The 12540-nt window shown below is 39.9% G+C and overlaps 1 protein-coding gene across 1 annotated transcript in view; it reads left to right on the plus strand.

Annotated features, from left to right (window-relative positions):
* The first annotated feature begins 1077 nt into the window (after positions 1-1077).
* The window catches only part of NCKAP5 (NCK associated protein 5), a 278701-nt gene continuing 267238 nt past the window's right edge, over positions 1078-12540 (plus strand). The window contains exon 1 of the mRNA XM_088059072.1: positions 1078-1211. Coding sequence (XP_087915198.1) covers positions 1134-1211 — 78 coding nt within the window. The 5' untranslated portion in view covers positions 1078-1133. The remainder of the gene's footprint in view (positions 1212-12540) is intronic.

Genomic DNA, 12540 nt, shown 5'->3' on the forward strand with positions numbered 1-12540 from the left:
AAACCTTTGAAAGAGGAGAGGGAAAAAGAGATCTGTGAGGAATATTTGTATCTATTACTTTGAAACCTGTAGCCTCTTTGCATCCCTCCTCTTTTTGGACAAAGCAAAGTTTATTTTTAAAAGTCAGCATTCCCTGCCCCAAACCATTCCCCAAAAACCTCCCAAACAAGAAAACACCAATCTAAGGCATTGTAACATTCTTTTTTAAAATTTACATTCTGAGACATACTATTGCAGTGAACTGGTAATAATTGACTTTTTAATGTAAACTACTCTAGCTTGAAGCACTATACAGGTTTTGCATCATTGTTTTTGCTACTTGGTATTATTAGTACCTCTTAATTTGGAAAGCAAAATCGGGTTCCATTGAGAACAGTGCTGGCAGATTGCCTGTGCCTAAGAGACACACTTAATGTGCAAATAAATGTATATAAGTGGTGCAAAACACGAATTCATACGAGGCTGTTCATAGCAGTGTGTGGCTGCATCTCCAGCAAGTCAAACTGAACCGGTTTGTTTGCAGACAGCAGAAACAACTCTGGCTGTGCTGGAGTAGCTGCAGGGAAAAGGCAGCTGCAGCCACATCTGAGGGTAGGATCAGCCCTAAGGAAGCACTTCCTTCAGCCTCTGATTAAAAAAATATCTGAAAAAACACATTAATTTATACTAGTTTGTTGAAAAGTGTGTATATGTTGGAATTCCTCTGATTATTGTGAGTGATGTTCTGATTCTGTGGCCAAGAGTGATCGAGAAATTCTGAAAATACAACAATGCCCTTGTTTTCTGTGGGTGTTGCTGTGGTACACAGAAACCATGGCTGTTTGTTCACCAAGGTGGTTTCTCTGGTGCATTGGTTTGGCAAATGCATCACTATATATGAAAATGCATCCAGGAAGAAACCTTCCAGGCCAAACAAATGACTTTGATAAGATATCAATACATGAGTAAGAAGCTGCCTTGGAAGCACACCCACTTAGTTTGAATTAAAGGAGTAGGATTTAGGACAGGAGATATAATCCAACTTGACAAACTAGTTAAATATTGACAAGAAGCAGAAAGGCAGCAGTGCTTGCGCTGAAGAGAACACGCTCTTGCTTTTCTGACTGAGCACAGCCAGAACCTTCATACCCACAATGGATGGCTGCAGGAACTCAAAAGATCCAGCCCAGTTCAATGCCCTGCATGGTTTATCATTCTTTCAGTTGTTAAAGGTAGGTTTGCTTTGCCAGGAAGCTCCCACCTCATGAGGGAGCAGGGTGGGCACCTCAAAGCTGCTTTAACTTCAAGGAGGTTTTTTAATTATGGGTCACACGGTTGCATGCAGGCTTACACTATTGAAAATTTAATGACTGAAAAATAGACAGTGGAACACAATGCTGTACATTTTGTTCCTTGTAAATCAGAATGGTTATGCATGTGTGTGTGTGTGTTTATTTTAAAATGTTTATTTAGTTGGTAGAATTATTATAAGACTGTGTTTTAAACCAGCTATTAGCTAATGGAGAGACCTCATCACCAGGGGTATTAGGAGATTATGGCTTCATTTACCATAATGCACAGAGATAGCCCAAGTGTTCTGCTTTTTATTTGTGTTTGTTTAAATTTATATACATACTTTAACCCATTCCATAGCATTTTGCCTTTCAACAAAATCCTCCTGTAATCCAAAGGTTGAGCAGAGATGCTGTTCCACATGATAACTGAAGAACTATGTAAATAAAACCTGACATATTAACTGCCTTGGATTCCTGTAACCTCATATTTGGAAAAAAGAAAATGTAGTGTAGATATGGGAAACAGCCATGTTTGCTTTTCCAACAAGGTAATTAGTCAGCAGCTGGAATTTCTGAAACCAAAAAACTGGAGCCAATCTTCTCTTCTGTATTGCCCTAGCAGCAGTGAAATTAGGGCATAGAGGAAAATAAAAAATATGGTTGGGTTATTAGCACAAATGGTTTTATAAACAAATAAAACATAAACCAAACTGTAACAAGCACACGAGAGAGTGAACAATAAAATATTGGCTGTTTATTTTAGCATGTGGTCTCCCCCGGGAGACATTCCATAAACACATGATGATGTACATGTCAGAAAGTGATTGTTCCGTACCCCCATAACTGCAGCATTGTTCTGTACAATTCTGGGGAGCCATATGGCCTGAACATACCATACAATTCATTAGTGAACATATTACAGCTTTATATAGCCTCAGAGAAATGTGGCAACACGTGATGTAATGCTCATGGACAGTAGTTTGTTGGCTCGTTTACCAGTGCTTTAAATAGAACTATGCTGGGCACATTAAATTTTATGGCTTTACTTCTAAAGCTGGGAAAGTCCCTGCACTCTTTCTTGTTAGCAGTCCCTCTGTATGAAATGTTGTAGGGAAAGAGAGCTGTGGAAAGAGGAAAGCCTAACATTTATATGCAAGCTGATGTGCAATGGACATCACCTGGCTCTGCAAACACTGGGAACAATGCTGAACCCTGGTTGTGTTCTTAGACAGAAATCAGAAGCACGTTCTTGATAAATAACTTGGATCCTGGCCCATGGTGCCATGGCCAAGGTACCAAACTGAGAAGAAAGCCATATATGATCCTATTTGATTAAGGATTAATATGCTGTGGCTTCATCTGATCAGGAATATTCAATCAATTTTGCAGCCTTACAACACAATAACCTTTGGTATCTCAAATACCTCCGGGTCCCGATGTGTATGGGTCACTAACATTGAAATCAGTTCTCCGTGCTTTTGCTTTGTGTGTGCTTTCTAAGTGTACCTTGGCATGCTGAACCGCTGTTTTGCAGAGTAATGCAGCCAGCATTTGGTAAAAAATGAAAAGCTTTCGTTGATTACTCTTTGGACACATCCAGAACCCTTCCACACGTGGAGCTGCCTGGGTGTGACTCGCTTTAGTGTTACTGGAGTTTTCTGCTGCTGCAGCTTTATTGAGATCAGGGGAGTTACTGTGGCTTAACCCAGAATTGCACAGCGGTGACATCAGCCTCGTTAATCCAGGAGGGAATTCTGCACATGGAGAGACTTCCAAACTGAACATAGTTTTTCAGAAAGGAAAAATGGAGCTAGGAATCCAGTCCAATGCAAGGAACTGAGATTATTATGTGTAGCACATAGTGGAACAGTATCTGGTCTACAAAACTCTCTCTCTCTGTGAGAGAACATTCCTCCCAAATAGAGCTTGATCATTTTAGATAAATGGTTCAAATTTGCAGGACTGGGGTACAAATCTCTGTGTCTAAATAAAGGTGATTAAAAAACCAAAGGAATCGAGAAAGTTGCTCTGAGTTTGGTAGAAATGAAGGAAATAGCAGGAGATTTGTGTCAGAGCAAGAATCTCACAGTAAGCACTGCTAGGGATCTCATTCCTTGCATACTTGAATGTTAGCTCTGATTTGGCTTTGAATCTGAATGCAGACTTCGTTCTCATGCTGAATCCAGAGCCCAAATATATTTTCTCTATCCCATTTGTTTTCCCAGGCCTTGTTAATTAATAAGATCTGTGTGCATTCCAACCCAAGTTCCAGATTTTGACATTTTAAGGACTTCAGCTATTTAAAGCACAATTCCCATGCATAAGTCATAGTAAACAAGAGCCAGCAGGAAGTTATCTTTCGTTGCTCAAAAAAGTAGTGAGTGCTAAATTAAATAAATAGCATGTCTTTTTAATGTTCTGTCACACAGACTAAAATCAGATAGAGCTTTTATTGAATCTGGCCCAGAGGTTATGGAATAAAATAAATATAATGAAGTTGATTTAATTCTCCTGTCTGTCTCACTGTAGTTGGAGGAAATACTTGCCTATGGAGAAGAACAATTTGAACAAATTCAGAACTACTTTTAATTTGTATCTCAGAAACTTGTAAGAAAGTATAGTATTGTGGGGGAAGCTTAACTTTGAATGTTTAGACTTATATTATTTTTCAGAGCATTGTCACTTAATGTCATTCTCCTCTTTATGCAGTGAAAACCCTGGAGCTGCTCTGTGTGATTGAGCTAAACCAAATGTTTGGCAGGAGAATGGGGATTTTCAAAATTAGAAGCTGCTTCTTTTGGTGTCTGGTTTTGTTTAACTATGGAAACAGAAGCTTAAGGGGAATAAATTTTGCCATGTGATTAAATGCCTGGAAAAAAGTGGCATGTAAAGTCTCCTCTATGAAGCAAGGTAGTTGAGTTTTCATGCTAGCATGAAAAAGAATACATCTGTTTTGGTAATGGTTTTTGTGGGTTTTTTTATCAATTTAAGTAAGAGCCAAAGAGAACAGCAAAGATGTAAGAACAGACTTCTAAGCCAAGTTCACAAATTGGCTTTAAAAGTGATTAATAGCCACTCAGCATAATCAGGCAGTATAATGTAATCACACTTGGGAAAGACATGAGGAGGTTCATCAGGCTCTCCCTGCAAATGTTACAGAAATCAGTTGTTTAGTTACATTTTGTGTTTCTGGTAAAGTTCCCTTTAGCATGAAAGGAATTTTGCCATGGAAAGAAACACAGAATTGTCCATGAATGCAGTGTGTGATCCTCATTCAGAACCAGTCACCTTCCCATCAATAAACAGGGATGGCCCTGGCAGAAACACAGAAACATAACACTGATCCAGCTGCTGCACTCAATATTCCAGCACTGTGCAGTTCTCAATAATGATAATATCTCTGTGTAGGATATACTTACAATTCAGGCTGAATTTTGAAGAAAGAATCTTGCAACTTATATTTTCTTTGGATTGTGTTGTGATCCTTGGCCCTGCCTAGGACAGAGTTAAAATTGCATGGCAACTCCTCCCTGAGACTGGGGCTTTAAAATCCAATTTAGAGATTTTAGATTTGTAATGTGACTTGAATCCTTCTCAAACTTCTTCATCTACTGTGTTCATTTCTCTATGTAATCCACTCCTCGGGCTCCAAGATATGATATGAAATATATTTTTAAAGATGTATTTTGTGGAATATGTTGAATGTCTTCAAAGTTTATTAATAGGAAAATAAACTCTGGAAATAGCTATGTGTTTTTAGAAGCAAGAACAGAAACACAGTGTTTCAGCAGTGTATAGTAAAAAAAAAAAAAAATTACTTCTGAAAATAAAGATGATGGAAGATTTTATTTATTTATTTATTATTTGTAAATAAATCTTGTCCTAAGGACTCTTTATGTTCTGTGTGAAAGTAAAGAACATCTTTTTGAATTATAGTCTAATTCATGGGAGACAATCAAGCAACACCTTACAGGTACAACTGTTGTGCCAAACAACAGGCAGAGCCTCTCTGACCCTTCCCTGTGCTCTCCCTGGATACTCATGTCCTTCCCATATGCAGTTTGCTGGGATTCCATCTGGCTTCTCTGCAGACTGCCAGACATGTAGGAAAAGAAAAGCCTGGATTGCTCACAGGATGACAGGCCAGCTAAAGCCTTCAGATATTCTGCACTAAGGTCCAGTTGGCTCAAAGGGTTTGTTTTTCTCCCTGTGGCATTAGAACGTGCTGATGGTCAGGTGAGCACTGCAGGCATTTCCAACCGACTCCTTACTGAACTTCTCTTTTTAATTCCTAGGCATTCAAAAAGCAGAGGAGTTATTTATAGTATACAGCCACAGACACAGAAATCAATCTAGTTCCCCAATAATTTTAAACAAACAAACATCTGTTTGGCAAAATATTTACTAATCAATGCCAGAATTTAATAAGGCACATACAGAAAACACCGATAGAAGGAATTAAAGGGAAAACGGGGAAAAAAAGACACTCGGTGAATGCATTTGCTAAAAGGTGGATATTCCCTGTAACTGCTACTGGAGGCTGGAGAGAGGATTTCAAATGTGTTTTGGTAGCTGACAAACTGTTTTAAGGATTCTGCTGGACTTCTGCTGGATGGGACTGTGTGACACAGCCGCTGCCTTCAGGAACAGTGGTGCTCCGTGTCCTGTGTGTGCTCAGCTTCACCTACACTTAAGTATGTTACTTTTTTTTTCTCAAAACTGAATTTTTGCTTCACATAGTATATGTCCATGTATTCATGGAACTTGGTGCCAATATTATTAATTTTTTAATTCCTTCTACCAGTAGCAGTGGTTTTCACTTTTGTATGCAGTAAACTGAAGCAGTGTGAGGTACAGGTCTGTTCTAGAGAAGCTTGGAAGTCCAGAGGAAACAGGTCTGGTAGAGAGACATGATCTGGGCAAAGGAACCCACTGATTTAAAACATTTTTTTATCTAGGAGAAAAAGCCCTTTGCTGGCATGTTTGCTGGAACAATGCTCCAAAAGCAGACAAGTGTAATGCAGACAGGGAAATCTCTTCTGAATTATTTTCCACTCCAACCCTGACATGCATCTAAATCCTGGGTTTGTCTCTGTTTTATAAAATGTGCTCTCAAGAACTATGTTGTTTTTATTTTTCTGCCCTTGCAGTGTAACTTGCCCAATGTTTCCAATGCCAGCAGTTGTACCCAGACCCTGTTGGGTTCCTGGGTGTAGCAGCAGGGACTGCGCTGCACTTCAGCTCCTGCTTCAGGATCCTCACTTTCATGCTGGGCATTTGCTATCTTTTATGTCTCATCTATCATCTATCTATCTTTTATCTTCTTGCTCTTTTTTTTTTTTTGGCTGCATCTCTGTGGGATTGTTTTTAAAATTTGGCATCCTGAAGTTACATTTCTGACATCAACAAAAACTCTTTGCCCAATATCACTGTCCCTACCATCAATCACCAACACACAAAAGTGTGTGTTATTTCTGTGAAATATTTTGTCATAGTAATCAAAACTTCTATATCATTCCAGGGAGGTATTAGGAAACCCAACAGATCTGCTAATGTCTGGGTATTGTGTTGTTTGAGAGATGAGTTAATGCAATGGCATTTTAAATGTAATGACCTAAATACTCTTTCAGCTGACTGTAAAGTAAATGGACAAATGAAGCACATTGTTTATGCTTCATTGTGTAATGTTTTAATAGTCTGTCATGCTTGGTGACAAGGACTTCATCTTAACCCATACTTTTGATGACTTTGTTGGAAATCTTAAGCAGAATTTTATAATCCTGAGGAAAATCTATCAGGTGATTTGTTTTGATTTTTTTTCCCCCTAAGTTCTCTGAACCTGCCCACCGATGACAGAAGTCAAGATAAGAAGTAGGTTGCTGTGCAGTGCTCCCCAGTGCTTCTGCTAGGCCAGGATAAATCAAAGGCTGAGACAGAGCTGTACTCTCAGCACTCAATGTCACCTTTCTGTCACCAGCCTAGGATGGTATGTGTTTGCTCTGCTGCTTCCTAGGTTGAAAACCTGACCCACAAAAAAAGCTCAGCAATGCCTCATGTCTTAGGTAGAGAAATGCCTTGTTCAGCTCCTGTTGCTCCCTGAACCAAGACTACAACCACAAGGATGAGATCCCACAGGGATTCGTGAGAGCAGGGGGAGACTCTGTTGGGTGAATTCTGCTCCATTCTCCAAGAGCCCATTTAAGGCTGGGGCCCATAAAAGTCTCTATGGCAATGGAGCCCCTGGCACCCCATGGGTTGGCTGCTGCCTTTCTGGTGCATTTGGAGCCTTCCCAGAATAAGGAGGGAGGTGGCTCACAGGGGCTGCAGGGCAGCTGGGAACAGAGAACAGAGAACAGAGAACAGAGAACAGAGAACAGAGGTGCCTGCTCTAATCACTGCGTGTCAGGTTCGCAGCTCCGGGCTGCAGGCAAGCACCATCCAGACACTTACCAAGAGCCCAAAGCTGCCTCTGGATGCTGATTCTCCCTGCAATAACAATCAAACAGATCTGTTTGACAAGAGATTTATTAATTGCTGCCAGTATGTAATGGATACTAGGTGTACATTCTATCTATGCTTTAGAGGATTTTTAAAATTCAGTTTTCTAAAGCAAGGACTGTGATCCACCCTGTGTAGCAGAGCATCCTTCAGCTTGGGTCCTGCCAAGACAACCGTGTTGCACAACAAAGTATTGTTGGACTGGAGATTCTGGAGAGTTTGGTAGTTTGTGGGTTCACCTGAAAGTTTTAACCTTGGCAAATACCTCATTAATGTCAATCCTTGTAGTGAGGGAACAATTGGTATAAGAGCAGTGGAGTTGGGGTCCTGTAATAAAGATTTGTGTGAAGCACAGAACTTCAATTGGAATGTTAAAGATATATATAGCTATAGCTAATGCACAGCATTTATTGGAACATGCCTCAATAAATCTTCCCTTTATAGGATAATTAAGTACAAGGAGAAGGGAGAGTGGGAAAATTATAAGTGGAAAGTCTTTTATTTGCCAAAGCTCTGTGTTTTAGACATTTTACATAGTCAGTTATATACTGTGCAAAGACAGACCAGGGATAGAAAATCCTACTGGCATCACTAGGGTTTTCTGTTCTTGCCTGACATTAATCTCTGCTTTCTTTACACTCTGATTAACAGTTTTCAGCTACTTTTTGTGGTCACAACTTGGAATTAAATGAGACAAACCATGTTTAAAAATCAGAATGCATTCTGGCAGACAGATTGTTGGCACTGGTTACTCTTTCTGTGCTGTGCACGAAGCTGTGATCAGGACCTCCAGTGAACAGAACTAAGGCCACAAATGGATCTGTGCAGGGGAAGATGTGAAGTTGAAGATACTGCTGCTTTAGGACCAGAAAACAGCATGGTATATTAATTACAATGTTTCATATTTTATTAATAGTTTACTTGGTTCCCTCTTAATTCCACAAGGCAGTCACACGTTTTTTGGTCCCCCACTTTGCAGAGTAACTTATAGACATACACTCTATTAAACTCTTCTCTGCTTCAGGAGTAAACAAATGGTGGCAGCTTTTTAAAACCCTTGACACTGTTCCAGGGTTTAAAACATCTGTTTGTCCAGGATTCAGCAAGGACAGAAATTACTTTCATAACAGAACTCTAGTGATGCTCCCTGCTAAAGCTCAAGTCCTTGAGATATCATTCATTAGCTCTTTAATTTATGTCTACTGTATATTGTCTGCAGGCAGAATAGTTCTCATTTTAATGAAGGAGAACTGGATTTTTTTCCTTGATCAAGTACGTAAGCATCTGATGTTATCTTGGAGATAACTAACAAACCTCGAGTTTAAAATAGAAAGGCAATGAGCTGCTCCCCCCCTGTCAGGAAGCCCTCCAGATCTTCCCAGTGTGCTGCTCTGCACCCGGGGAAGAGGGAGGGACTACACTTCGGTGTGAATGTAAATATATCCAGGGGATTATAAAGAAGAGGAAGTTTAATTATAAACAAAATAGTAAAACCAGCACAAATAGCACAGTGAGCTACCAGGAAGTGACAAAACTTTCAAAGAGAATTGGAAGGGAAGAGATGGAGAGGGCACAGATGAGTGCAGTGTGTCAGTGGACATGAGTTCCCCTGGGAAGAAGAGTCAGGGTGGGATGGGAGCCCTGAGTCTGACATTTCTGCCCTTCCCATCCCATTGAGAAGCTCTGCACATGGAGCAATCCTGGAAGCCTGCATCCTTGCCTGCTTTAGAGAAACTTGTTTGGCTTTGTTTTTACCAGGAGAACCCTCAAAAGGATGTGAAATGAAACCCTAAGTAGTATCAAGCTCACAAAGGACACCAGACTACAATGAAAACCACAATTTTTGGTTTTGGTGTGGTGTTTCTTGGTTTGGAAGTCATCAGTCTCTTGCAGGTTTGGCAGTGGTTTTACCCTTGCAAACACAAAATAAGATTCAAGATCCTGAGCTAACAGAATTGTGAGCATAGTCTCAGAAATAAGAGATTCCATGCTGAAGAACAATTGCTACTTGCTATATTTCTCCTCACAGCTTGTATTACACTCTCAGCATTTTGCAGTGCTTGAATATATTTTTGGCTTGCAGTAATTTGCAGTTTTTCTAACACGAAGGACAAGTGATAGCTTAGAAGTTACCCAAAGAGAATTTGTCTTATCCTGGGATTCAGCTCTTGCAGCTTCAGATTGGTTACACCTGAGGGTTTGGATATCCAGGTGCCCACTGCCACATGTTTAAATTGTCCCACCAGTAGAATGTGTTGATTTGGTTGGGTGGCCACAGGTCCTCAGTGCATCACTGACAGTGGCAGCTCTTCAGTCACCCAGTGAAGGAATTAAATGCCAAGTGTTATGTGACTGTAATAATGAATAACATGTACCAGTTCAGATTAAATACACAAAGCTTGATTTGATGGAATATCTAGGTAGTGACAAAGGAACTCTTTTGTACCACAGACTGCTTTGAAATGTGTATTTACATGACTTCCATCTTAATTCATTATAACATTTTTCATAATAGCAAGGGATGTATCAATCCAGCTTTAGAATATGCAAATTTACATACTGTCGGGAGTTCAAACTCATGGACAGTGACTTCCTGACATCTACTGAGCTTGTCTTCAATCAACAAAGGGCATAACTAAGGTTTCAGAGCAGGCAGGCTTTGCTCTGGCAAAGAAAGTCTGGGTGTCCATGTTTATCAGTTCACTGATCTGTTCTAACCTGGATAAGGAGAAGGTACAGAATTAGACTGTCTTTTATAAAAATACTACTACTACTATGAATGAACTACTCCATGATGAATGGATTCTCTCTCCTCCTACTGCAGATGAGTGTCAGCACAGTATCTGCAGTGTGTCTGTGTCAGTACATACTCCACTGATGATATCCTGTGGAGGCACACCCTGAGTCATCTCTTCACCTTTTCAAGCAGTATTTCATACACAAGCAGGCAGCTGTAATCTCTATTACTGAGTCAGGTTTAGTAGATTGTTTTCATTGGAATTTTTGAATTGTCATAGTGGGGCCTGTCTTAAGCAAAGGCTACAATGAGAATCTCCAGGAGTGTGTTGTAGTCTGCACAAAGGATGTGACCTCCAGAGGAGTACAACAGCTCCACTGAATTTACATATTATTTATTTAATCTGAATTAATGTGAACAAATATGCAGGTACACTGAATCGCCATGTAATGCTCTTTAAAAAGCTGTGTACAGGTTTTGTCCAACTCATTTTGGTGTAGGAGAGAGGAGACACATTACGTTGGCTGTTCTTTGTACCCTGAAAAGATGCTCTGAGAAAGCAGGCAGATAACTCAGAAGTGTGACAGAGCATTTTTCCAAATGGTGTTCTGATTTTTATATGAACAAAAGTTTGATTGGCTTGGGGTTTTCATTATTTGTGACAAACAAAGCTCAGATGCTATAGTGTCCTGCACTTTCTTGGCCATCTTTATAGGGACATTTGTGATCTTGGCACATCTTTCATTTGAAATGAAGTGGGAAATCTCTAGTACTGTGTCTGGTGTTGGGTTTCATCACATAACTTTCAAGCAACCATAATCTACAGTGAGTTTTCACTAAAATAAGATACATGTTTCCTCAGATTTAGTGAAGAGAGTAATAAAATGTGGATTAGCTGCTGAAAACTCTTATGAAAACATATTTTCAGTATGTGAAAGGGGAAGGAAATGATTTCTCTGTCTCCACAATGAAATGGAGAGAAATAATTTTAAAATCAGCTCAGTCTCTTTCTCACTGTCTAACATCTATGATGCACCATGCCCTTTGTACTGGTGTCAGAGAAAGCTCATGAATGATGCACCTTTGTAGTCACAGCTGCAAAAGCTTCAGCCCTACACATTTTCCTATGATGGTTAAATAAATAAAACAAACAGTCAGTAGGTAGTTCTTGAATTCCTGCTGAAAACCGAGATTTAACATCCTTTCAGCAGTGTAAGGTTGAATTTATTGCAAGAGAACTCCATGATAAAAACCCTCAAACTTTTCTCTGAATTACAGAAAGCCAAGATTTTTCAGCTTCTCAACTTGTAAAGTTCTTGCCCACCTTCAGGAAGAACTGGGCAAGGTTTTTTTTCAGCTTCTTTCAGTTTTTAAGGGATGCTTGGATTACCTATAGCACCTACCAGTTGTGGTGATAGTGGCCACATGGCATTAAAATAAAGCAACAGATCAAATTTGGGCCATTTCCTCTTCACAAATCAGGTGTCAATCTACAAACAGCAGAAGATGAAATGCCCTATTGAAATTTTTTCTTCTTTTCATTTAAGTTTTTGTGGTTTGTTGTTTTTCTTTTTTATCTTTGCTCTTGTGTCCTAAAGTCTCACAAAGCACTTCCTGATAATGACACTACAGTTGTGGCACACTTGTGTGGAATATCAGAACAACATCACCAGACATCTGTGTAATCTATCAAAATTTCCTCGGTACCCCTTTACACTAATTAATTCACTCCGAAATGTGGAATAATTGCAAGTTTCCATGTGTCCTGATATTATAGGTCAGTACAATTTTCTTCTTCTCCCCAGTGTGTTTATTAGCCCCTCAGCTTTGTTTGTGAGCAAATTTGACCGTGGTTGAATTTATATCAAAAGGAGAACTCAACGAAGCTGTCTTGGTTAGCCCCTAACTGGTTGTTTGTGAGCTGCCTCGCGTTCCTGCACTGCAGCCCTGGCAGACAGAGGGGCACAGAGGGAGCCTTGGCAGGGCTGAAGGATCTCTGCTGCAGCACTGATGAATGCACAATTCATGCTT

This window comes from Pseudopodoces humilis, chromosome 8 (assembly GCF_049639895.1).
Source record: "Pseudopodoces humilis isolate 2021_Gansu_Grassland_sample_001 chromosome 8, ASM4963989v1, whole genome shotgun sequence".
NCBI lineage: Eukaryota > Metazoa > Chordata > Aves > Passeriformes > Paridae > Pseudopodoces > Pseudopodoces humilis.